Here is a 26,840-nt window from a genome sequence, read left to right on the forward strand (position 1 = left end):
ATTGCCATACTGTACTCCTCTTATACAGGACATTTACTTACTGTCCTAGGTGAGGAAAGTGGGTGTACATGGTGACAAGGTTTTCAGCCTCGGTTTTCCATGTGCCTTAATTACAGAAAGCACGCCAAAGACCTCTGCCAGCTGCAGCCCCGCGCCCGAATCACCAATGAGCTCCAGTGAATCGGTGAAGAGTTTGACTGAACTGGTCCAGCAGCCCTGTCCCGCCATTGAAACAAGTAAGGACGGCAAACCGCCAGAACCCAGCGACCCGCCTGCTTCAGACTCCCAGCCTACCACCCCACTGCCTCTCTCCGGACACTCAGCCCTCAGCATTCAAGAGCTGGTAGCCATGTCTCCAGAGCTGGACACCTACGGAATAACCAAGAGGGTCAAGGAGGTGCTGACTGACAACAACCTTGGTAAGTTCTCTTCTGAACGGCTAAGTCCAGGGGTGGCAGGTCACGTCCAGCTGGAGTTCTTAGGAAGAATGGGTGAAGGGGCCTCAGGCTGAGCCAGCAAAGGTTTTAAACATTCGTAGAACATTCCAGAGTCATGGACACTCAGGATGCTACAGTTCCACTGGTCGGTCCCAGCCAGCTCCTCACCACTGCACCAGTGCAGACGGTCAATCGAGCTACCTTGATTGGAGAATGCCCAGTAGGGCTCCAAATCCTTGTGGACACCAGGGCTGGGCATGATCAGCCTCAGCCCAGCAGCATCTGGATGGCGTGGTGGACGAGTGTTACAGACTGGGTTCAAATTCTAACTTTTCTACTAGTGTCTGTCTGTGATGCTGAGCAGGCTGCTCTCTGAGCCCTCAATAAAACTGGAGCAACAGTGCCCGCCGTGGGGTTGTGAGTAGCGGCAGTTTCTAGCACTCTGCCTGGCAGCTAATGGTCTGTTGCTGTCATCCCTCCTGCCTCATGAGGTGGGCTCCAGGCCCTGGGCCTCCCACTGGGTGTCACACCCAAGCCGTGGTGCTCTGCCCGAGGGGGCTCTCGGGGAGGGCTCTGTGGCACCACTGATGAGTGTCCGCAGCTCTGAGATTGTTGGGGTGTTGAGTCATTTCAGACCACCCTGCTCCTGCAGGACAGTACTGACCAGGTGGGGTTCTCCTGGTTTGGGCATCCAGACAGCAGAAATAGCCACTCCCCAAACACTTCTGACGGTCTTACTGCCCGGGTGTAGAAGTCAATCGAAAGAGTGTTGTTCTCTGCAGTGCAGGTTAAGGCGGCCCCCAGGAGTTCTCAGAATCTGCCGGGCGCAGTCGGGAGGGGCCTTGTGTGCCCGTCTTCCCCAGGGGGTGGGGAAGAAAGGAGAAGCGGTGACGTGAGCTCCGGGAAATTTCGCAGAGTGACCTCACAGCTTGGGGGTCAGGCCACTTGTCTGCTTGAGGCCTTCTACCCGACTGCTTGTGCGAAACAGAAAGAGAGAGAAGGGATATCCACTGAGAACATTTTTAATTAGTTTGTAAAAATAAAAACTTAGCTGTGGACTTAAAAATGGCCAAGTCCCGCCACATGTCCATCGAATACTAAGATGTGTGGGGTTCCTGGACTTGTGTCGTCCCCACCTTACTTGAACTTTTATGGCGAGTCCGCGGAAGCAGGCCTGGCGGAGTGTTGCTGCCCGCTCCCTTGTAGAACATAGCATAGCACATAAAGGTTGAACATCAGCTGAAGAAAACTCTGATTTTCAAACACTGATAAGTTGCAGGATCGCAGGTATGAGATTATGAACCTTAAAATCTCCTCCTTGGCCTCCTACCCTTTCCCCTATTGGCGATAGAGTTGTAGCTGACAAGGTTCACCCGCAACCACGGCTTGTGGGACTTCGTTTTCAAACACTGTGAAGCATACACCAGTGCTCTGAGGGGTGAAACTTCTCATGCCACACAGATAACGTAAGCCTCTGAGCAGTAACTTCCAGAAGGCTCCATGGCAGTGTCACCCTTGCCCCAGAGATGAGAAGTGGTCTCCACGGTCGCTGTCACTGGTCTCAGCTTCTCCAGGAGAGGGGCTACCTCCCCTGTTGGAATCTCTTAATGAGTTAATAAATGTAGAGGGAGCCCGACTACAGCTGAATTGGGCAGCAAAGACGACCCTTAACTGAGAGTCAACTAAGACAGTCTCTTAACCTTTGGCCTGGGATCTTGGGGTATTCATTTGTCAATCTCTTGAAATCAAATGCAAAATGTGTAGTTTTCTTCCAGTTCTCAAATAGGTCCATGACCCAAAAACAATCAAGAGTCACTGCTCTGAAACCTCTAAAACTAATACAAATAATTTTGCATTTGAGCCCTGACCAGTATGGCTCAGTTGATTGGGCGTTGTCCCACAAAGCAAAGTCAACAGTTTGATTCCTGGTGAGGGCACATGCCTGGGTTGCAAGTTTGGTTCCCAGTCAGGGCATATACAAGAGGCAGCCGATAAATGTTTCTCTCTCACATCGATGTTTCTCTCCCCCTGTTTCTAGGGAGGGAGGGAAGGAAGGAAGGGAAATCACTTGATTTTTTCCCATACAACTAGATGTATCAAGCAAATAGTACTAGCTGTATATCACTTTCCTGAACATAGCAAGCTTCTTGAATGAAATGAGATCCATTTGCCAGATGAGAATTAGGAAAAATTTATTTTCACAACCACATCAAAAAATGGGTAAAAGCTTGGGACATTTGTAGCCTCAACTAACAGTTTAAAAAGCAGAGAAACCACAAGTTTACAAATTCAGTAAATGTGTCTCTAAGTTAAAATGAGTGATATAAAAAAATTAATTTCCCAAGTCCAGAGCCTTCCACACCCTAGACTTGACTGGAGCCCCGGTTCTCACAAGGCAGCCCTCCCCCGTTGTCCCACAGCAGCCCCACGAGCGCAGAGGATGGTGTTCCCCTCTCACAGACGGGGGGGGGGGCGTGAGGCACAGCGGGAGGAAGCCAGTCCACAGCCCCCTCCACCCAGCCGTCATATCGTGGGCTCCACAGGACCACACTCTGGCCTCTCTGATCCCAGTCTCCATTTCTGCCTAATGAGTCCTGTCCATTTAACTTGTCCCATCAGGTCATTCTAATTGTACCTGATTCACATCTGTATCTTTAAAAGTGGTGGTTCCTCTTAACCTGCAGCTGAGTGGCTCTCAGAGAAGAGAAATTTTCTTTTTAAGCCTCTGATGAGCACTCCCCTGTGCGTTCCAGAGCGGTCCGCCCTCTGATCAGCCTGGGGAGCCCGCTGCCCACCATGGCCCCAGGGGAAAGGCATCCAGAAAAGGCACTTTGAGCTCCAGGCAGCAGAGGCAGCTTAGACTGTGGGGACAGACTTTAGAATTGAAAATGGCCTGCTTTTCAGAAAAACAGAGCTGAGGAGCTCTTTCTCCTTCTCTTTCCTGCTGTGACCTTGGGCCAAGTGGCCTGTTTTCTCAGCAGGTCCTCATAACCTTGCAAATCGTGAAAGGAGCTGGTGCAGACAGCCCTGTGGTTTGAGATTGTACAAGAGAGATCTCCCCGTGTGCTACTTAAACCTCCCGAGCTTGGATTTGGGATTAACCCCCTCTGATAAATGCAGCAGGTGTTATTATCCAGGCCTCAGTTTATCCAAAGCCTGAGGCTTTCTGACAGAAACATGGTTGTATATCAGCAGAATGCGAGAGCAAAACTGACTGTGTCTGCAGTGGAGTTTGTCACAAGTCCGGTTGAAGAAATGCTTCTACAGAGTGCATGCCCCAAGCCGAGACCCAGCTGACCAGACTCTGGGTCTTTAAACCCTGTGTCTGATTTTAACCTTGACACATACTTATCCTTCCAGATGCCTGGGTCTCAATGATGACATCTCTCTTGGTTCTTTTTATCTCTCTAGGTCAGCGCTTATTTGGGGAGACCATTCTAGGGCTCACCCAAGGCTCCGTCTCGGACCTCCTCGCTCGCCCAAAGCCCTGGCACAAGCTCAGCCTGAAGGGGCGGGAGCCCTTTGTCCGAATGCAGCTATGGCTGAATGACCCCAACAACGTGGAGAAGCTGATGGACATGAAACGGATGGAAAAGAAAGGTAACTGCCTGGCCAGCTGCTTTCCCATTTATAAATGCGCTGTTTCTTTCAAAGCCTGTGTGCAGAGCTGAGGAGGGACACCGATCCATGACCAATGGGCTGTAAGGCAGGGCAGAGGGTTTTTTGACAGTCATCCGCCAAGGATGAGAAGATCTGTGTCTTTTGCTACCTGGCAGCCCTAACTCAAGGACATTTGAGCATTGGGGAGCACTTGGACAGTTTCTGATAGCCACCCTGATGGTCAGTGTGCCCTTTTTCCTCTCTCAGGAGAGGAAGGTCGCCAAGAAATGAGTTCCAGCACTTAGTGGTGGCTTGTGTTTGCTGTCCTTCGTCTTGTGGGTGAGCGGGATATCTCAGCATTGCTGTGCATGTGCCACATGCCAGGGGCTTTCATGCTATATTACTGGCGAGATCACTAATAAACGCCTTTGTAGATAAGGACACTCGGATTCAGAGAAGTTAGGTGCCTCCATTAAGGTCACCCAGCCTGGAAAATGCCAGAGCAAATTCCTGCCAGAACAGCTCTGCTGTGACTTTACAGTCTCCGCCCATAGAGGACATGGCCTCCCAGAGGGCTAAGCACCACACTCCCCTCCGGTGCCTCTGCACCCTCTCGAGTGTGTTGAGCGGCATTTCCCTTATACTCTGGAGGCTACAGCACCAGAGGAATTCTGAAGGATTTCCGTGGTGGTGGAAAAGTAATGCCCATTCCATCTCACGGTTTGCACTCACTCCTACTGCTGCTTCTCACTAGTGAGTCCTCCCCTCAGAGGGGCAGTCCTGGGTCACTCAGCTGCAGTACTGTGAACTCAGTGGCTGAATTCACATCCCTTGGATGTGGAGATTTGGTACCAGCTGCTGGCCTGCGACTGCCTTCCTTAAACCAGCTTTTGCAGAGGAGTTGGCCCGACAACCACCCATGTGGCTGTCCCTGGCCTCACCCCCAGCTCCTCTGAGCCCAGGCCTGCATCCCCTGCGTTCACCAGGAGAGGCTGCTGTTCACCACCTGCCAAGCATCACTGTTCCCATTCAACCAGGAAAAGGGCTGGAGCTCCAAAAAGAAGCAAGGGTCTCTGATACCTCCCCTAGGAACTCGTGGACTGGCTCTTGTATCACAGTACATGCTTCCAGTTCCTGGGTGCCAGGCGCTGTGCTGGGACTTCCCTTAATCCACACATTCCATACAGATGTCATTATCTGGGGGAGATGAGTTTCTGGCATTATGAAACTTACCTGATTTATTTATTTTCAGAGAAGGGGGAGAGAAAGAGAGGGAGAGAAATCTCAATTGGCTGCCTCTCGCACACCCCAACTGGGGACCTGGCCTGCAACCCAGGCATGTGTTCTAACCAGGAATCGAACCTGCGACCTTTCAGTTCTCAGTCCCACACTTAATCCGCTGAGCCATAGCAGCCAGGGTGAAACTTTCCTGATTTTGAGAGCTGGCATAAGTACGGAGCAGGAATCCAGACTCAGGGCTATTAGATTCAAAGCTGACGCTCTCAGATACGTTCTGTGCCGGGAGCTGAGTGCCTACCACACGGGACCATGTGCCCAGGCAGCAGCCTTCCGCCCACCTGGGACCCTCCGGTGGGCTTCTGCCCTCAGGTGTGTAGAGCAAGGCTCTGAACAGGCCACAGCCTCTCAGGCAACTCGAGGCAGTGCTGCAAGCCCAAGGACTGGTGCCACAGCACCCCCCAAAGTTTTTTAACTTCTTGTTATGGGAAATTTCAAACATAAAAATAGAAAGAATGGCGTATGAACCCAACATCTCCATCTCTGAGTTTCAGCAATTATCAGTGCTCACCCAGGCAATTTTAAAGTGTTCTGCATGCTGTCAAAGGACACTGCCTTTCCTCCTTGGGCTTGCTCAGCGCCAGGAGCTCCCTCATCCAGGGGCAGGTCTGCACGTCTGGGCCAGCCCTCCCGAAAGCCACCTCTTGAGCAGCCTCCTGTTGCTGCAGACGTCAGCAGAGTCGAGCCCTGTTTCCGACACTCCCCGGTGTATTTCTTCTCCTGGGTCAGTGGAAAAGGACCTCATCCCCCAGAAATAGATCCTAGGATTCGCCAGGGGTTGTGGGGAAGGTTTCCACTCCTCCTTCAGCACGGGCTCTGGGCGCCATCTTGTGTTGCAGAAGGGTTACTGCTTCAGTGGGGCCCGGCCCTCCTCACATCCCAAGGTCCCTAAGCAGCTGTGGCCCCACTGTCTTCTCTCCCTAGTGGGGATGCTCACTAGAGGAACCTTCAGCAGCCCCAGTGGGAGACCAAGGCCCCTGACCCCTCAGACTCAGCAGCAGCAGCCTGGGGCGCAGTGCGTCCCATGATCTCCGCAGACTGCTGGTCGTCCGCCTGCCAGGATGGGGCTGGCCGGACAGACCAGGCTCATTTCTTTCTAACCTCTTAACTCTGTCATTTTAATTTGGGGGTTGGGGGATGGCAATTGGCCTTCTCAGTTGTTTCCTAGTTATAATAATAAAATGGCAAGTTAGGTAACTCCCCAGCCCAAGTTTCTACATCTGTAAAGTGAGGGTGATAATGCTAACCTTTTCTGGTTGTGAGGATTAGAACGAATGTACCTAGCATAATGACCAGCACACGTAAGTGCTCAGTAAATGGTAGTTATTAAAATAATACCTGTCCCTTTAAAATCGATGAAAAGAAGTTGTACTACTATTCTGGCCTAGACTGATAATTCCACACCAGGTTGTCCAGACCAGGCTTCATGCACACACTGTGCTCCCTTCTCTCCCATGAGGCTTTGCTTCTCCCTTTAGCTTGAATCTTTTATCACGCTGCCTACCTGCCTCTGTCCTTCCTTTCTTCTCTAGAAACCTTTCTCTACCCTGGTCTGCCTTCTGCTTTGTGTTCCCTTCATGAGATGATCCTTGAACCAACCTGCGCACACAGTTACAGGCACACGGACACACATGCGTGTGCAGCCTCCACTAGTTCACAGGCGCGGCTCCTCTCCCTGGAGGGTACAGATGCACCTCGACAGTTCGTAGTCTACTCCTGAGACATTGGAGACCCGTCTGTCAGTGCTGCCAAAGGGTGACTTCCTGGCTGTCGGTGGCTCCCACAGACACAGCCCCGGGCCCCCCTCCCACACTACAGCCAGCGGGGGCCGCCACTGAGCGAGGCAGCCTGTGCTTCCGGGAATGTGAGGCCAGGCCTCAGTGCTGCCACTTCATACCTATGTGACCTCAGACAAGTCGTTCAGCCAACCTTAGTTCCTTCATCTGTACAAAGGGCTGACAGTGGTCTCTCCCACTGTGTAACTGTCATGGTTAATGATAAATGTTAGCTGCTGATGATGATACTGCCACTCTTAATACAACGTACCATTTGAATTAAATAATATTATTCCCCATCTTCCATTAGTATTAAGAAGTTTTAATCCCTGGCTGGTGTAGCTCAGTGGATTGAGCGCGGGCTTCGAACCAAAGCATTGCAGGTTCGATTCCCAGTCAAGGTACATGCCTGGGTTGCAGGCCACGGCCCCCAGCAACCACACATTGATCTTTCTCTCTTTCTCTCTTTCTCCCTCCCTTCCCTCTCTAAAGATGGGTAAATAAAATCTTTTAAAAAATTCTCTAAAAAAAGGTGTTTGTTTATGGAAAAAAAGAAGTTTTAAAGATTTTTTAGACCATAGTCCAAACTACTAGTCCACTAGAAAGATCACTGTGGATGATTTATTTGTGTGAAAAGCTTAGTCAGTGATTACTGACGTGTTACAATAAGCAGAGCAGGCGATGCCCAGATAGTACTGACAGAACCAAGAGAACTTGAACTCCAGGAATCGCCTCCTGTTTCTTTCATAGTCCACTCGGCACATCCCCAGGCAAGAGCCACACACTGAGCCCCTGAGCCTGTCACAGCCGGCCCACTCCCCACCGCCCCTCCCAACCGTTACTCCACAGTGAAAACACACACGGCATCTCCACATGCAGTCCCCTCGCCACCAGCTTCTGTGCTGGCCTGCTCTCCTGTGCCCTGCTCTTGCCCCTGGTCCCCCTCCTCCTGTCAGACCCGCCTCCCCGAAGCTCTTCCCAGCAGGCTCTACTGTAAGCCCCTTCTCATCTCCATCGCCTCCAGCCTCCTGCTCACTCGACACCTTCTCACCGTGGCCCCTGGATTACGATCTTCTCCGTGGTCACATCCTGCCTCACCCGGGAAGATGTTAGGACCCATCTGACTTGTATATCACCCGGGCTGCAAGCTCTTTGACCTCCTCGACCCTCGGATGTTCCCCAAATCTTGTTATCACCCACAATCATTCTACCTCTCAAAGCCTAAATTCAGATACCGCACTCACCACATTCCACTGTCCTTCCATCTTTCCATGTTTCCCTGCTCATTCCATCTCACCCAGGCTGGCCCCCAGACACCCCTCCGCGTTTCCCCATCAGTTTGCCTCCGCTGCCTTTAGCCCCTTCCTCAGACGTCCCAGGCTCCGTGATCCGTCACTTCATTGCTCTCGGGCTGTGGCACTGTCTCTCTCTCACCTTTCTGTCCTCGTCCCTCCACAACTCCCAGCCGTGGGTTAGTGCCCTGCCAGTTTTTTCCACCCATCCTCCTTGGCATCTGGGGCCTGCTAGAGAATACCCCAGACCCTGTGGGCTGGCGCCCCCTCAGATTTGTGTCTCCAGCATCACTGGGGTCCTCTGTCTTCTCTCCCCACCCCAGCCATCCCTCTCCACCGTCCCCTGCCACCCTCTCCCACAACTCCTCCACTCACCAGACTCCTTTCCCGTCACCTCAGACCACCCTTCTCCTGTCTTCCTGCTTCACAGAGAAAGCAAAGGCCGTGGACTTGCCCCACTAGCCCCTGTGGGCTTCTCTGTGTCTCCGCCTGTCCCTGCGCACCTCCAGCGACTGTCATCTCCCTCACCCCCATCACCAGCTTTCTTCGTCCCCTCGGCTCAGAGCTTTTCCAGCGTTCTCTCATTTTTATAGAGACCTACCCTCAATCCGAGATTTCCCTTCTAGAAGCCATCCTGTCTGTCTCTTTCCTGTTATGGTTAGGCTTCTTAAAACAGTAATTCATTCTCACTGCCTTCACTTCTCACCTCCCATTCCCTGTCAGACCTACCGCAGTCCGGCTGCTGCTCCCACAGCCCCACTCTCTGTTCGCCAAGGTCCCCAGTCACCTCCTGGTCACTAAACCCACAGAACCTGCTGGGTCCCTGTCAGACTGTCCTTTCTGCAGCACGGATGCTGTTGACCCTCACCCTCCACTCATCCCCCCGCCACCACTGTCTCCTGGTTTTCCTCCCGCCCATTTCATTTGTGGCCGCTGCTTCCTGGGAGGGTCCCTGCATGTGGCTGTTTTCCACACCCTTGTCTTCAGCGCTTCTCTGTCTCGATGATGCCATTGACTTCAACTGCCGTTTCTATTTAGGTGGGTCCAGATTCCTCTCTCTAGCCCAGACTAGCTTCTGAGCTTAATACCAACCTACCCAACTGCTTACTGAGCATCTCGATGTGGAGGGCCCAGAGGACCCTCAGACATCACACCTCTAAGACAAACCATCATCTTATCCCTTCAATCTGTTCCTTTCCTGGTGCCTAACCCAAAGATACCACCACCCACCTCATCCCCCTGAGACCAGAGAGCCACCCTCAGCTCCCCTCTGTCTATTCCGGGGTGTCAGACTCATCTTCACCGGGGGCCACATCAGCCTCACGATTGCCTTCAAAGGGCTGAATGTAATTTCATCTCCTTAACAGTTAAGGAGTAGTCACATTTACACAGCCATAAAATTATTTTGCCCTTTAAAGGCAGCCGCGAGGCTGACGTGGCCCCCGGTGAAGATGAGTCTGACACCCCTGGTGTAGTTCATTGAATCAGCCGCCAAATCCTGTCAGTTCTACCCCTTAACATCTCCACCACCCACCTGCTCTTCTCCCAGCCCCGTCAGTGCTGCCTTATCTCAGCTCTTTATCACTTCCTGCCTTCTAGCCCTCTCCCTCCCAAGTGTAGCCAGAACAGCCTTTCAGAAACATAGCTGATCACATCATCCCTTTGATGAAAATCTTTTTGTTTCTTTCCACTGCCTTTAAGACACAGTCCAACCTTTGTCCTGCCGTTTGCCCGTCTCTCCAGCCGTGAGTCGGCCAGCTTCTCCTGCACCAGTGCCCCTTTCGCCTGCACACACACAGCACACCTTAACCGTGCTGTCGTGTGGCTCCGCGCCTCTGCACATGCTGCTCCCGCTTTATGCAGCAGCCTTGCACCTCCTTCTACCTCATTACCTATATTCCCTGATTAACCCCTCCCTGCCCTTCAAGACTCGGGTTAAACATTATCTGTCCAGAGAAGACTTCCCCGGCCCTCCCCAGGCTGGCCTGCGTGCCTCCCCTCGGTTCCCCTACTGGGGTCCTCTGTCTGTGCACCTGTCTGTGTCCCACACTGAACTGCCAGCGATGCAGGGCTAGGTGGGAGCCTCCCATTACAGCAGAGCCGGTCCTCCTTGAGCGCGTGTTGGGTTTCAGAGTGGTTTTAGTGCACATGTTTTGAGATGCTCTTGGAAGAGCAGGGTAGAACAGCCTGATGCCACAATCTTGTGATCTCAATCCAGGGGTGTACCGTGTACTGTGGGGCCAGGGGCATGGACAGATCTCTCAGCTGGGCCTGCCCCTGAGTCTGACCTCTCTTTCTCTTCCTCAGCCTACATGAAGCGGCGACACAGCTCCGTCAGCGACAGTCAGCCCTGCGAGCCCCCCTCCGTCGGCATTGACTACAGCCAAGGTGCGAGCCCCCAGCCGCAGCACCAGCTGAAGAAACCCCGTGTGGTGCTGGCTCCTGAAGAGAAAGAAGCTCTGAAACGAGCATATCAGCAAAAGCCATACCCGTCACCAAAAACCATCGAAGAACTTGCCACTCAGCTCAACTTGAAAACCAGCACTGTCATCAACTGGTTCCACAATTACAGGTGTGCCCCTGCTCTCAGCCCAGCAATCCCTGCTCCCATAGGACAGGCTGCAGCCCTGCGCAGGAGTCTGTCCTGCAGAGCGTGGCTGATAAGGGTCCACGGGAATGATGTTCAGTGCGCCCTGCATACTGGGGACTGAGAACTTGGTTACTTCTCAGTGGTTTGGTTAGCCGGATGGGTTTTTACGCTGTTCTATTGGCCTTCCTAACTCCAAAGAGGTGGGGTTATGTGGTTAGAGAAAATCCACATCTAGGACCCCCAAAAATTCCCTCTAATTTATATCATTTAATAAGGGACAGTATAGGCATTCATGGTTCTGTAGCAGTGGACATTTCTTAAGTGATTTTTTTAGTGCTTTCTCGGGGTCTTTTACTATATCGTTTTCCAAATTAGTTTTATTAGTTTTGTGATTAAATAAATTCAGTAGTGTAAAACGCTTTCTTTTGGGAAAGCTCCAAGCGAATGAAGATTTATTGAGCATCTACTAGACCTCCAGACACTGAAATAAGTGTTTTAACCAACACTGCATTACTTGATCCTCACAACTGTATGATCCTGCACATAGTGTGATCAGCATCCTACAGGTGCAAATACAAAACTCAGAAGGGAGTAGGGGGTGCTGAGTGCTCTCCTTGTAGAGCAGAGTAAGCTGAGGTGACATGCTTGGATTAGATCACAGAAATTCACTGAAAGATAATGAATTATTGATCATAGCTGTAATCAAACTCCCTACCACCAGAAACCAAGAATTTCCAGGGGCCTGATGGAAATTCCTGCTTGTTTCATGTCTTGTGAGGGGTCATCTCCATTGCCAGTTGTCATCAGAACATCGTTTTCTCTAGGGATCAGTACACCAAAGTGACGAGGAGCTAGTGTGGGTAAGATCCTCAGTTACTCACCTGAAACAAGTGGCAGGCAGCAGATCACAGCTAGTCAGGGGCCAGGACAGCGGGAGGAGTTGTGTCTCTGACTGGGCCCTGCCTCATCTGACAGGTTCTGCTGGCGCTTCTGAAGGGGCCCAATAAAACCTCCGGTTCTGAACAAATTGGAAAATTTTTAAATATTAGATGGGAGCCAAATAGCACCTTTACTGCTAAAAGAAAAAAAAAAAGCTAAGTTAACAGTTGAAGCTTAGTGTGAGAGCCAGATAGACCTGCTACCTGACCCCTAGATCCACGCAGATCTACCCGTTGTGGCAGCACTGGCCCCAGGCAGGCCTCCCCATGTGTGGGATAGCTCCCGTGAGGACAAAGAACGGACGTGAGCTGAGCATAACCAGCTTAGTCATCATTTACCAATCAGACAAAAACAGGCAAAGTGGGGCCAGCAGTTACAATATTGGAGCTCCCGCTACATGGAAGGAAACCTCGACAGTAGTGAATAAGTGAGGTGGAGGAAAATGACTGGAAGTGTGGGCAGAGGTTCACCGGAGCCTCTCCCTGCCAGGCATTATGTCACCCCATTTTCACTTTCTAGACCCAAAGGTGCGTTTGAATATGTAATTTCAAGTTAGGTCCATATTAATGCAGGTGTTATAACTCTGGACAACAGTGCATGAAGCTGTAGATTACTGAAATCTGGGTAAAGGTGCTACTAATTACACAAAACATCTCCAAAACCATCTCCCCTGGTCTTGCTGGGGCCACCTTTTTCTTAAGATTCCCCTTCAGGCTTCAGTTGAGTATCCATCATTGCCTCCTGTCCAGGGCATTCTCTCTTCTGGTTTCTGAGCTGCTGTCACTCATCCTGCTGGCCTCCTGACAACCATGGTGATGCCCACCACATGGTGGGCAGTGGGTCATTGTGGAAAAGCAAACTCAGTTTACACCCTTGGCTAAAACAGAGAAAGGGGAGAGATGGAGAATAGCAATAGGCTGTCAAAACTTAGTAAATGAGCTCAGGTCTGGGTCTAGAGTAGGTGCTTCATAAATGCTTTCTTTCGAAATGAACTCCACAACAAAACAGCCTGGGCTATGGGAGAGGAAAGGACAGAGACTGGTTTCAGCTGTGGAGATCTGGAAAAATATCATGAGATGTGCAGGGTCTTGAAAGAAGAACGAGAATGTTGTAAGCCACAAAATAGGTCTGAGCCCTGGCTGGCGTAGCTCAGTGGATTGAGCGTGAGCTGCGACCCAGGCATGGCAGGTGCGATTCCCAGTCAGGGCACATGGCTAGGTTGCAGGCCGCCTAGCAACCTCACATTTCTCTCTCTCTCTTTCCCTTCCCTCTCTAAAAATAAATAAATAAAAATCTTTTAAAAAAAATTAAAAAAAAATAGGTCTGAGAAGAAGTCAGCACCGTCAGACTATTGAGATCCTGCTTTGAGGTGTATCCTCTTTGGCTCAAATAGACTTTTTTTAAGTGAGCATGAAGCCATGCAGAATTAGCATAAAGCTCACAGAACTGAAGTTATTTGCCTAAGGTCACCCAGGAGGTAAAGTGCCAAGCATTAACTCAGTCAGAGCAAGTGCTGCCTCCCTGGCTTCGGCTCTTCTCTTAAATGCCAGTGCAGGCCAACTTAACGCGCCACAAAATAAGCCTGGTGAGAAGTGAACGCCATCACTCTGTTGAAATCTTGCTCCCAGGTAGGTGTGTCCTCTTTTTGGCTCAAATAAAACTTACCCACAGAGCTTCACACAAGGTCTGGCACACAGCAGCACTCACTCAGCACACATCACTGAATGGGCTTAATTCCTAAGTGAGAAGGCAGTCTCTTACATTCTTTCTTCAGGAGTTAAACAGCAGACAGTGAATTTATTTTCTCCTGCCCCACTGGAACCCTCAGGGAATAATGTTTGGATCAATTTTTGCCAAAAATAAAACTTTGCTTCCTCTTACCCTTTTCCCTAAAGAAATTGGAAGTAACTTAGAGTGACCATTTACTAGGAATGGGACCAGGAATGCCAGCATAACATACCACAACACTCCTGGTCTCCTGGAAGGTCAGGTCCACCCTGTAGAAACTGTTTTGAGAGTATTTGTAGAAACTGTTTTTGAGAGTTTGCATGACCTGTATGAAAACCAGATCTGCTCCTGGGACCTGGTCTTTCTAGACCAGAAGACAATATTCCTCATAGACATAGAGACAATTCTAGGCTAAGAAGGAGGATGTCTCATATCTTTTGAGCACATAATACAGAGTGGGGCAAAAGTAGTTTTACAATTGTTTATGGAAAATAATACAATAGTCCTGGCTAGTGTGGCTCAGTGGATTGAGCACCAGACTGCCAACCAAATGGCCACCAGTTCAATTCCCAGTCAGGACACATGCCTGGGTTGCAGGCCAGGTCCCCAGTAGGGGGCACTCAAGAGGCAACCACACTGATGTTTCTCTCAGTCTCTTTCTCCCTCCCTTCCCCTCTCTAAAAATAAATAAATAAAATCTTTAAAAAATAATGCAATAAAGGATAAATGATAAACTCTGTTTTATGTACTCACAACTGTGAACCTACTTTTGTCCCACCCTGTATGTGCCAGACACTGAGCCACAAGCTTTATAGGTGTGTCATCTCGTTAGATCCTCCAATCAGCAGTCAAGTACAGTGCTGCCAGCCCCATTTTACAGAGAAAGGTTGCACGTGCTAACTGAGCTTGTGAGGGTGGCAGCCTGGATCCCATGCCGCAGGCATGAGGTTGTTCCTTCCCACCCCCAACCCAACCTGTCTGCCTCAGCCTTAGCATTTGTATTTCTGTCATTCAAAAGGCACCTCCATGGTAACAATAGTTTGTTTGGGGGGGGGTCTACTTTGGGTCCTGTATTATACTTTTAATATTTTATTTAATCTTATCTCGGCAAAGAAGATACAGTTCTCTACATTTTGCTCAAAAACATTAAGGAAATTATCCAAGCTGTATGGGTAGTAAGTGACAAAGCCAGATTTCAAATCCAAGTTTGCCTGGTTCTAAAAGCCTGTGCCTTCTTCTGGGCCAGTCTGCCCCCAGACTCAGAGTGAGTACTTGGTGGGCCTGTGACCTGGCTAGGACCAAACCTGCAGCTGCCCGTCTAGCCCCCCCACTTACCTAAACAGGGTGGAGTGGGTTTGTGTGTTTACCCCAACTGGTGGTTTCAACTGCCAGTAAAGAACAGGTTTACCCTCCCAGCATAGTACCCAGGAGCCTTTTGACAGAACCGTCATTTCACAGGCTCCGGCAGTAGCCCCAGGGAAGGAGGAAAGCCAGTGTTACCCCTAGGGACCTCCAGGGGTGTTCAGGACCTCATGCTGCAACTCAGGCTCCGAAATCCTCTTCAGGACAAGAGTCTTAGAGCTCACCCTGTACCAGGAACGATCATGTAGCAGACAGCCACCAGCAGAGCTGATACACTGGACTAAGCTACAGCCAGATTCTCCCTGGTCCCAGCATTTCCCACATCCAACACAAGACGTGACATAGAGTGCATGTTCTAAAAAATATTACCTATATTGAGTTATATGTACTGCAGAAAATATTTTCCTGCATTCCTAATCCAAAGGCTTTCTGCAGGCTAATCTCTGCAGGACGCTAGACTTGATGCTAATTTACCTGAAGATGCTTTGCCATTAACAGTTGGCCTTTTCAACTCTGGAATAAACACCTAAAGAGACTTCTGATTGAGGCTCGGACTGTCAGCATGATGGGGGGAGAAACTTCAGCACAGAAAGACTTAATGGGAGCCTTTCCGTGATGTCTCCAAGGGCTCCCAAACAGGGACGGCCAGGGCCCCAGTCTTTTCCTTCAGACCCAGCAAAGCACTGGAGCACATTTCCCTCTGTCTGCCGCACTCAGGTTGATTAATGCATGGGGCACATGCTTGGCCTGCCTTCTGCTTGATCAGGCATCACCCTTTGTGACCCTTCTCTGGTCTTTCAAAGAAGGACATCAGTTGAAACATAATTTGATGGAATTCCACTTCACTAATAATTGCTTCTCTGTCATGAAGTCCTGATGAGGAAGCAGTGGTTACTGTTCATCCTGCATTGGCAACTCCTCAGCATTCGTTACTGTACACCAGTAAGACCTTCGCTGGGCCAGGGCCTGTGCACAGAGTAACAGGACCCCGCCATTCGCAGCCTGGTCAGAGGCCCAGCAGGGCCGGGATGCAGGTGCCATTGGATAAGTGACATCCATGCTCCATCCTAGTGGATGGAAGACTGGCATTCCAACCAAGGGACGGCTTATGCAAAGGCGCACAGTGTGGGGCACATCGAGTGGGTGGGGCCTTTGCAGCGGCTCCGGGCTAGGCTGGGGTGGAAGTGTGAGACTCAGTGCGCAGGAGCGACGGGGCTGGAACAGGGGCAGTGGGGGGCCAGCGGGCCCCAGGGAAGGGGCCTGTGTCCACCTGTGCTCAGCGGCCACCTCACGGTGCTCTCCCTGCTTGTGTCTCCTAGGTCTCGGATCCGCAGAGAACTGTTCATTGAGGAGATTCAGGCCGGGAGCCAGGGCCAGGCGGGGGCCAGCGACTCCCCGTCGGCCCGAAGCAGCCGGCCGGCGCCCAGCTCCGAGGGCGACAGCTGTGACGGCGTGGAGGCCGCCGAGGGCCCGGGCGCCGCGGACGCTGAGGAGTCGGGTGGCCCCGCGGCCGCCACCAAGTCTCAGGGAGGGCCTGCGGAGGCCGTCGCGGCCCCGGAGGAGCGGGAGGAAGCGCCGCGGCCGTCGGAGAAGGCGGAGGCGCCGCCCTCGGGGACCCTGGCCCCGGACGACGCGGACGAGGGCCAAGCCCGGGCCCCGCCGCCGCCCGAAGGCCCCGCGGAAGGCCGGAGGCCTGTGCCAAAACCCGCCGCCGCCGCGCCCGCCGCCGGGGAGGACGCCGCTACCTCAGCCGCCCCGCCGGCGGAGGGCCCCTGCAGGGCCCGGGACGCCGCCGGGGGTTCCGCTTTGCCAAGCACCAGTGCGCCCGCGGCCGCCCGCAGGCCCAGCTCGCTGCAGAGCCTCTTCGGCCTCCCCGAGGCGGCGGGCGCCAGGGACTCGCGAGACAACCCCTTGAGGAAGAAGAAGGCCGCGAACTTGAACAGCATCATCCACCGCCTGGAGAAGGCCGCCAGCCGGGAGGAGCCCATCGAATGGGAGTTCTGAGAGGCGCCGTCCGCCCACCCGCCCCCCGGGCCGAGCAGGGCCGGGCCGCGCCGCGTCGGGGCCGGCCGAGCCCGCCGAGCGGGGCGGAGGGGCGGCGCCGACCCCGCGGCCCGGACCGCGTTGCGCACTTACTGCCCTGCGGGCCACAGGGCAAAATCGCCATAGGCCAAGGTGCATATAGAAAACAAAGGAGCATTAAGCCCAATCTATGTCGTGTTTTCAAGGAAGAAAACGGAAATGTGTAGTCGAGCTTTTTTGTACCCTGAAGTGTTTTTTTTATTGCCCTAAGTGATTTCCACAGGTTCTGGAATAACTCTTACAGCTTTGCCTTGCGCCCTCCTCTTTCGTGTGGGCTTTAAAAAAAAAAAAATCAAACCCACATATTAAAAGGGGGCTTTTTATCTGCCATCTAATGGCTTCAGAGCGATAATACACTATTATCTTCTTAAACCAGGAAAGGGGGGGGATTTTTCAGAAAAAAATTAAAAAAGAAAGTTTTTGTAGCTGTTCAGTTGCCACTAAGAGATTGCACAGTCAAACCGACTCTAAACACACTAGTTTGGATTCCTGAATATTTTCAAGTAAAGAATCTTCTCGTTTGAAGCTTTGAATTGAAATAAAACACATTTACTCCACATATTTTTTAACAAAAAGAAAAGTCACATCAGGAAAATAACCAATTTTGTGGTAGCTGACGTAGTGTTTTCTTGTACGTGAATAGAACCTGACATGTAGTGCACATCAATCCATAGCTTTAACTGGCTCTGGGCTTTTGCTGACCAGGGTCTGTTTAATACACTCCATTCTAGGCCAAATCAGGACAAAAAGAAAAGATCCGAATCTAGGTATTTTATAATCTGCTTTTTAACCTCTAACCGCAGAGCACGCTGATCAGACCTCATATCTCGGAGGTTTAGGAGACAAGTTAGAACTGTAGCATGTACCCGTTCATTTTGTTTAATTTATGGTGTCTACGTCTGTGTTAGTGCGTCTGCACATGTGTGAGCATTTAAAGAAAGGAGGAAAGAGTAGGCCACTGAGGTCACGGCAGACAGTTCTGGGGCCAAACGGGGCCCACTCCGCGTAGGCAGCAGTCTCTCCTTGGCACAGAAGGCACCACACCTCACACCACTCTCCCAGGCGCCTGATGGACTGAGCCCCACCAGGGGACGCCGCTCCCCGGGCCTGGGCAGGGCTCCCGCGCACTCTCTCTCTCCCTTCCTTCCCACCACAAGCACTGATGACTGTCGAAGTCGTGGGAAGCGTCTTTCCCTGCAGAAGAGAGAACGTGGCAATCTGGGCTCTGCTCCCACCCCCACAGAGATGGCCCAAACTGACACCAAAATGTTGATACTCTTCACTTCCAGACCAGACCATTCACTCTTCACTCATATTGCCTCTCGGGACGTTCTTTTATGCAGTCTTTTACTGAGTCTTTTAGGTCAGTCTAAGTACAAATCAGAAGTCTAACTTGTCTCTGATTCCTCCTGTTGTCTATGTGTATATGCGTGAGAATAGAGGCGGATGTGAGTGTGCGTGTGTGCGTGTGTGCAATTTTATACGTCTGTGTATTTTCTTAAGTACCTGTGCACACATAGAGTGCATTACTGCCACCTTTTTTCAATAAGCTGTTCAGTTATGGCTTCTACAAGTTTGCTAATTTAGACTCCTTTATTGCCATATCTTTAAACTAACAATAGATGATTTCGGTATATATATATTTTTTTTTGCTTATTTATAGGTGCTGTATTTTATTATCTGATTGTTAGGAAGGGATGAAAGGGGCAAATATTCTTTAGAGGGATAGACTGCCGGCAGTATTGGGTATAATTTACAAGATGTAGTTGTCATACTGTATATTACTGATTGAAAACTTTTTGACCGTATTGTGTATCATTGAAACCTTTGTCTTAGGTCAACATCTTTGGATGACATTTTAATGGTGCATTCATTATTTCTTAAGTTTAATTAATATTATCTTTTTTGATTCGGGGGTGGGAGGGAGTTACAAGTTTAGAGGTGTGCTCCCGCTGTGGCACCTCAGTGTGCTTGTGTTAATTAACTTGTAGGACTTTGACTGTAAGATGCGAAACCACATTTCTTGCATGACATTTTAGAAATTGTATATTTCATTTACAGTCTTTTAACCTGCAACTGCAGCACTTAGTTCAAGTTTTCACAGATTTAAGAGTCACTACACTAAAGACAATGCCTTTCATGAATGAGAAGTTCTCAGAAGGCTCTAGGAGGCTGTGAGGCAGGCCGCTTGTCTTTCGGTGGTTGGACCGTCTCTGGACCTGAGGTCTGGTTCAGCAGAGGAGAATTCAAAATGGAGGAGCTCAAGGGGAAACAGGTTACCATCCGGCTCAGTGCAGGCGCATTAAGAAGAGCGAGTTGGCGTTAGTGACCCTTAGGACAGCGAGGAGCAGAGCCCCTGACAGTACTGTGGTGTCCTCTCCACAAAAACCTCGAGGGAATTCTGTCATCGTGTGTGATGAATCACTAAATATCTGATTTTCATCAGAATCAAAAGCAGGGAGTTAACAGGAAATGTTAGGGTAGTGTTTTAGTTTTAAAGGCATGACTGTTATTTATGGAGGTATTAAATGCGAGGAAATTGAAAAATTATAAATTTGTTCATTCTAGTGGCCAAATAGTAACAGTCTAAAATAGCCACTTTGGCTCTTCCAAGCAATTTAGTCGTTTTTGTTGTGCTGGGGTTTTTTAACTAGGTTATTGTTGATTTCCACTTTGTCTCTTTTGCCAGACTCACATCTGGGTGCTCGATACAATCAGTTGGTTAAATTTTTGCTTGCAGTTCTGTATTTGTATTTTTTCTCTATTTATTTTTTTCTATTGCCATCCCAGCCCTGTTCTCTTTTGTGTTGAAGCTATCACTGTCTGCAATACTTCTTAGAGCTGCCACTAAGTAACAGAAACGTGTCAGCGGGGGCGGGCGTCCCCCTCCTCGTTGCGCCCCTCAGTTTGAGTCTAAGGGTTGAGCTTTCATCTTGAGAAGCAATATTCAAGTGCCTTGAACAGCAGCCCCTCCGTGGGGTTTTACCTTCAGCGGGCAGGCGTTCCAAGCAGTAGCTCCCACAAGCAGCCAACCTCCTCCTCTTTACGCTCCATCAGTTTAAAAAGCTGATTTGTACCTCTCTCCTGGGGAAAACGGTTCCATATAAAACACTAACACTTAATTACAAGCTCCATTATACCATTTTAAATGGCTTCTTTTTGTTAATTGGAGGCAGTGTTCATAACTTAAGGTTTTTGCCATTACTTAGCTGGCTAAGTGGAGGCTCAGCATAAAATCAGTGTTCGCAGTTGGCCTCTTGACCCCTGGCTCCCGCCCATGCTCTCCCCGCGGTGTCTGTGGTGGGAGGCGTGGGTTCTGGCCCAGACCCGTGCCCACTCCCTTCCACCACCCGGCTCCCTGGTGACCAGCTCTCTAGAACTTCCAGATCAGTCAGGACATCTCTGACTTCTGTCCACCAGACTGCTCTCCTTTAAAAAAAGATGACCACAGCTATTACTTTGAGTCAGTTATTCTCAGAGCCACCCCGCCTGAGGAACACCGCAGTGCGCAGTGGCTTATGGTCAGCAGGCGGCCCTGTGACGCAGGCTTGGGAGAAGTCTCCAGGAAATGCCAGGATCTTGACTCGTATGAGTACTCTCAAACCCTGGCCACTGTGTCTGGGAAAGTGACAGAGGCGACAAATAACCGTGCGTGGCCCCCCTCTACTTCCTAAGCACAAATGCCTCCCTGCCCAGTTTCCTTCCTGTTGGCATCTTTGTTCTCCCCCCATTTTGAAACCATCCTGTCTGATGTGGACATTTAGGTCTGCCAGTTGGTGGCCTGGTGGTCCAGACCCAGAGTGCTGTTGAGCTTTGGGTTAAATGTCACTCTGTGCTCTCTCTGGCACGAGAGACGCTGCCTCCTGGGCCAGGGTGCATCAGTGGTGCAGTTCGTGAGCTGCCCAGGCAGAAGGCGGGTCGTGTGGGCTGACTTCCCTAAGATCGGCGGCGGTCACGCCCTGAGAGACGGGAGTGCACCGAGTCAGCAGACGGCTCAGGCTGCAGGAGGGCGCCTCCCCAGCTACAGCTGGGTGGGTTTCTCTGTCCCTCCTAAAGTCGTGCCCTTTCACACAGGAGTGATCAATGAACTCAGCTGGCATTCTGTGTGTTGTTTTCATTCCCCTGATTTTAAAGAAACAAACCTCACTGAAAATAGCAGAGGAGCAGGGGAGTAGATGCACATCCTGGGGTCAGCTCACCGTGAAACGGTGATCGTGACTTAGTAGATCTGGAGCCAGGGACCAGCAGCCTCTGCCTTAAATGCACTGTGACAGGCGCCTCCCACAGGCCCACAAAAACAAGGGTCTGCTTGTGGCCTTCACAGGCCCTGCTCTTGGAGGCCAGCGCACCAGCTGTGCGGCCGGCAGTGTGGCAAGGCGGGGTTCTGGCCTGTGTGGTGGGTGTTGACCACGTCCCTTCAGGCTAGAGGTTTGGCTCCCTCCCTGCATATCCTCAGTTGTCAGGACCCTCAGGCGCCCCGTCTACCTCACTGGCCCACGCTGCCGTCTGACGTCACTCCTCAGCCCACACCCGTCAGAACCCTGCGGTGGGTGGGGTGCAGGGGGAGAGAAAGCTAGAAGGGTGGCATCTGTGACCTTGGCCTGGTGGGCAGGCATCTTCTCTCTTCTGAGCACGACACGGACAGACAGCTGTGTTCTGTGAGACACACGGGTTTTTCTCTGTACTTCCACCTGTTCTGGAAGATCTGTCAGCTGTTTCCTTGGCAGACAGGGCCAGTCTCAGGCCTCAGAGGGACTTGTCTTTGCCTGCCTTCATTTCTGCCCATTCCTGTTCAGCTGTTCAGCTCCATCCCAGGCATTTTCCTTGCCCTGGGCTGCCCCTAAATGGCCACGTGAGGACACTTCCCCAGGGTTCTGACCTGATATCGGGGAGCTCTGTCTCTGTCATCTCTGGGAGGTTGTGACTTCAGCGCCACTGTGACACTCCTTTGGAAGCATCTCAAAGACAGGAAAGGATATGGCATTCTCCAGTCCACTTGCCCAATCTCCAGTCACATGTCCCTCTTTCCCAAAGAGTTTGCCAGTTTCTACCCAGTGCTAATGAAAACCAGCTCTTAGGGCTGCTGGTTGGAATTGGGACCATCCATTTTGGTGGCCAAAGTGTTTTGATGGAAAGAATTTGGAAACGGGAGCCTAAGATTTGTGCCATCATCATGCACTTGGGCATTTACCAGGAAAAGCTCACGTGTAGAAATGCCCACAGTGCTCCAGGGGTTTCGTTTGGGCCTTGGAGGCATTAAGAGAGCCTTCGTGGCCCACGAGGCAGAGCTCCTGCCCTGAGCGGCACAATGATGGCCTGGGACTCCAACGGGACAGGGTTCCACTTCCCAGTGCATTGGACGACAGGCTGACCAGCGTGCTGCTTTCTAAGAGAGTGGTCCTGGTGCACAGTATCATTTCCATTTCCATCCGGGTGAATCCAGACAGTAGAGGACAGGGTGTAGGGAGCAGCCAGCTGGACGAAAATGGGCCCTGCCCCAGAACCTTGCTTCCCCAGCAGCCCCGCTCCCTGAGAGCTCATGCCTGGTCAGGGAAGAAAGAAATGCAATCCCCCTTCATCGGTCCCATCAGGAGCTGATCCCACCCACCCAGGCCTGGCTTCTGCCCTTCCGCCACCTCCCCTCCAAAGATACTGCGTCCACACTGGCAGTGGCATCACCTCCATTCTCATTTTTGGATGAAGTGACATTTAGCTTTAACAAGACATTTCCAAAGCGCCTAGTCTCCTCCAAAATGCTAACTTCAAAAGTTGGGCATCGTGGGCAAAGAATCCTAAAAAAAAAAAAGGCTAGTGAGAGAAAGACATTAGGCTATGCATAAATGTGCACTTCCCCAAACCCCCTGTTATTAAACTTAAAATGCCTTTGAGTTGCTTTTCGTGATCATTTTAATTTATCCAACACTGTTAAGAAGTATAGTCTGTGTTACTGTAGCTTTTGTAGCGTTTAGGCTTTAATTTCTTACCACAAAATATGCTGTTTGCTATGTATCAAGCTTTCTGTGAGCAGAAAGGAAAGGTGCCTTATATCCCAATGTCACGGCCACATCCCTGTGGGAAACAGTCAGAAGCACAGTGAGCGCGGAAGCACTGGGACTTCCGTCGGCGAACTCAGACTCCCGTCAGCAAGACAGACGGAAGTGGCACGGGGCTGCTTTTGTTTCAGAGTCCTCTTCCCCCCCCCCTTTTCATTTTCCTTTTGTCTTCTTTTGTAGCTTGCTTTAAACAGAAAGCACTTAAATAGATGACTATGTGTGAAAGCTCTGTGCAATAGAAATCATTTTTCTTCATTTTTAAGAGATAATGTATTGCACACCAAATGAACTCAAAGTAAGCTTTAGACCAGGACGATTCAGGTTGTGGATCAGTACGTTCACTGTAGTTCCACGTGTTCCCAAACTGAAGGGAAAGCAGGCGGCCCCGCCCCACCCCCCAGCCTGCCCCTGGCTCTGACCACTGAGCTCGGCCTGCGGAGCCCTTGGCCAGAACCGCTGGGGGGCGGGGCGGGCGCGTGCGCCTCCGCCGCTGAGAACCTCTGCCGTGCGAGACCACAGCCATCCCTTCCAGCACTTAACCTTTTCTTGTTGAGATGGATTGACTGCTACTGACCTGCCAGTGTGCATGAGGATAATTATAAAAGGATATTTCCTTGAGAAAAAAAATTATTTCTATCCTCTTCTATTTATTATTAGGTTAATCATTTAAGTACTTATCAGGAGTATATTGTTTTGTGTTGTTTTGTTGTTGTTATAAATGCTTTTTGCTATCACTCCAGTGGTTACTGTCTTCTGCCTCCTGCCCTCCCCATCCCACCCCCCAAAAAAGAACCGAAGGGCCTGGGGACCTGACTGGGGGCACAGGGGGCTTCTCCAGCAGAATCAGACGTCTGCCTCCAGAGTAGCCACTCAGAAACCGGTGGTCTCCACATGTCTGACTTTTTAAATGAGAGTTGATGAACAAAAATCTGCCAGTGTGAGGAAACGCCGAGGTGAAGAACACTCGTGAGAAGCTGCAGAGGAGACTTAAGCAAAATTCAGTTCCCCAAAGCCTCCTAGAGCCTCTGTAAGACTTCTGGGTTCATGAAGTTTCCGCGAGGGCGCGGCGGCCTGGCCCGGGCTGTGGCTTCCGAGTGAGAGTGGTTTCTTGCCAGGCTCACGTGGGTTGGCGTGTTTTAGTTGGCTTTTGTTGTTGTTGTTGTTGTTGTTGTTTTTCTTGCATACTAATTTGGTCAAAACCATCTTTTAAAGCAACAGTGTTTCTTCATTCGGCTGTGGCTTGAGGACCCGCACCAAGGAGGTCGAGGGGAGCCTCTCCTCCCCTCAGTGTGGCTGAATGCAGAGGGAGGTTAGATGTGGACAGAGCTTTCTGAGGCAAGCAGCACAGCCAGCAAGACACCCGGCTGCTTGCACTGGGCTGTGAGGGTGAAGTGGGGCTGCTCTGGGGCCTGTGGGCTCACCCTCGTGGGCGCCAGAGAAGGAAGCCCCTCTGGGTCGAGGCAGGGACCGGGCCTGCCCCAGGTGGAGCAGGCACCTGCCTCCGCCCCCGCCCCCGCCCCCTTGGGGCCCGCTGACTCCCGACCCACTTTTCACGCCACGACTTTTCCCCTTCTCTGAAAACCATCCAAGGTCTGATTTTGTTCTCATCTCTCTGAAAGAATGCCCTCCAATGAAATAACTGCCCTCATCCCCCCAAAAGGGTTTGCATTTCTCTCTAATTAGTCTATGCATTTCTCTCTCTCCAACCGTTTTCTGCCTCCTTCCTTGAGAAAACCGGCATCTCATGTCCCACCATCTGAGACCCCCTCAGAAAATGCTGTGCATTTTGGAGATGTGAGGATTCATTCAAAATTCATAAAGCATTTGAGGATAGCTTGTTGTAACGGTGGGAAAAGAAAAGGTGGTTTTCCCACGCCCCTGTCCACTGAGGAAGACCTAGCTCTTTGCGATTGTGCAATAACTACTTGCCTGCGAGCGGGCAGCCACGCCCCGTCCAGACTACTAAACACAGCACAGGCCCGGCGCTCTCGAAGCAGCGGGCTTCTTCCGGAGAATTCTCAGTAAGCTCAGCTCCCCCCAGCGTATCGTGGTGTCTTACATTTTAGCAGTATTTTATATTTTCTGTAACGCACTAAGTCTTAGATGTTTTTAGAGCTCATTTGTTAATGCTCACAATCATAGACTTTTTTTAAAATCTTCACAGAGACCCAATTGACCAAAAAAAAAAAGGCATCATTTTTTTTTGTACAAATAGCTTTGAGAAGCCTCTGCTGTGTTGCTGTGACCCATCTCTAGTACCATTTTTATTTCTTGCTGTTTTCAACATTAAGAGTCAGAAGCTGATCCGGCTGGCATGGGGGTGGGGGAGGCGCCCGTCGGCCCCTCGGTGTTGTCCCTTCTGTCTTTGGTTAGCCATACGATGTTCGTTCTCAGCACTGTACAACGGTCCCTATATGATATGGAGAAGCAATATCACTGTATGAAACTCACACCATGTATTATTATTATTCACTAGCACCCTAGGTGTGATAATTGAAGTAAATATCTTTTATATAAACACAAGAACGTGTGGGTCGTTTTTATTTAAAATGCTCTGGCCTGAGAAGCAGCAAACACTGTAATTCGGGGTCGAAAGGCACCTCAAGCTTTGCCGTTCCGAGGCAGCCGGGCCTGGGCAGGGTGCGTGGGGATCGGGGCACCAGCAGGCCGCACTGCTCGGTATTTCTGTGCAGACACACAGTTGCTGCTCACTCGTGTCGCCCTGACCGTGTGGGCACCTTTGAGGTGCTGAGTCTCCCAGCACCCACTCCGCCGTCTGTGAAATGGGGGCCCACAGCACCGTGTGTGGCACTGGGCTGTGGCAGCAGTACGGTGTATGGGCTTGGGTGCCCGGGGCCATGGCCAGCCATCTCTGCCTGCTCTGTGAGGGTCTCTCGGTGTGTTCTTGACTCCTGGTGTGAAGAAGGACCAGCTGAAGGCGTCTGTTAAAGCAGACGGGTGTGTTCCCACTCCAGAAGGAGGGAACGGTGTCGTGTGGGTTTCTGCGATGGTCCGGCCCCTGGAGGGGGTCTCTCCCCCGCCTGCTTAGGGCTGGGATGGGAGAGCTCTGAGAGTCGGCCACTGGTGGTCCACAGGCTTGTGACTGATGTTCCTCATCTCAAGAGCTGCAGGGTTGGAGAAGAGCCGCCATCCTTACTGACGTGTGACTGGAAGGTGTTCGTTCCTTATGCGTTAGTGTGTGGTTTTCGGTTGTGAAGCTCCCACGTGTGACACAGAAGTATGAGTTACACGGGACTCAAGCCTCCCTCCAGTGGGAGGTCCCGGAGCCTGGCAGTCTCCCACCAGAGCCCGGCGCCCCGGCCCGGCAGCCCCAAGTCTCATGGGGTCACTCAAGGGCATGGGTATGCCTAAAGCTGCCCCCAAATTTCTGCCCCTCTCCTACCAAGATGGGAGAAATGAGCATGAAACCACTAGAGCTCCATCAGTTTGACAAACTAAGGTCTAACTCAGCTCACATTCTGCTGCTTTTCTGTTTGCTAGTTTAGGTACGCTCCCACTTTTTAAAGATCTACTAGCTAAGTTAAAAAGTAAAATGTAAAAAACAAAACAAACCCACTTAGCACAAAGTCCTTATACCCAGAAAGTCTCCCTAAGCGCTTTTCAAGTGAGATTTAACTAAGCAATGCAGCAGTCGCCCGTGATTTGCAAGCCTGACTTAAGTCTGT

The 26,840-nt window shown here is 51.0% G+C and overlaps 1 protein-coding gene and 1 long non-coding RNA gene across 2 annotated transcripts in view; both read left to right on the plus strand.

Moving 5' to 3' along the window:
- Positions 1 to 25,478, plus strand: part of LOC114496469 (homeobox protein cut-like 1) — a 345,941-nt gene extending 320,463 nt beyond the window's left edge. The window contains 4 exon segments of the mRNA XM_028511916.2: positions 117 to 419; positions 3,849 to 4,037; positions 10,708 to 10,972; positions 16,339 to 25,478. Of these exon segments, the coding sequence (XP_028367717.1) occupies positions 117 to 419; positions 3,849 to 4,037; positions 10,708 to 10,972; positions 16,339 to 17,023 (1,442 nt within the window). The 3' untranslated portion in view covers positions 17,024 to 25,478.
- On the plus strand, positions 11,082 to 14,112 carry LOC118499535. Its single transcript, XR_004902031.1, has 2 exons — positions 11,082 to 13,055; positions 13,251 to 14,112. It is a non-coding gene; the product is annotated as an uncharacterized LOC118499535 (long non-coding RNA).
- Positions 25,479 to 26,840: the final 1,362 nt, after the last annotated feature.

The sequence above is a fragment of the Phyllostomus discolor genome, chromosome 3 (genome assembly GCF_004126475.2).
Source record: "Phyllostomus discolor isolate MPI-MPIP mPhyDis1 chromosome 3, mPhyDis1.pri.v3, whole genome shotgun sequence".
Taxonomy (NCBI): Eukaryota; Metazoa; Chordata; class Mammalia; order Chiroptera; family Phyllostomidae; genus Phyllostomus; species Phyllostomus discolor.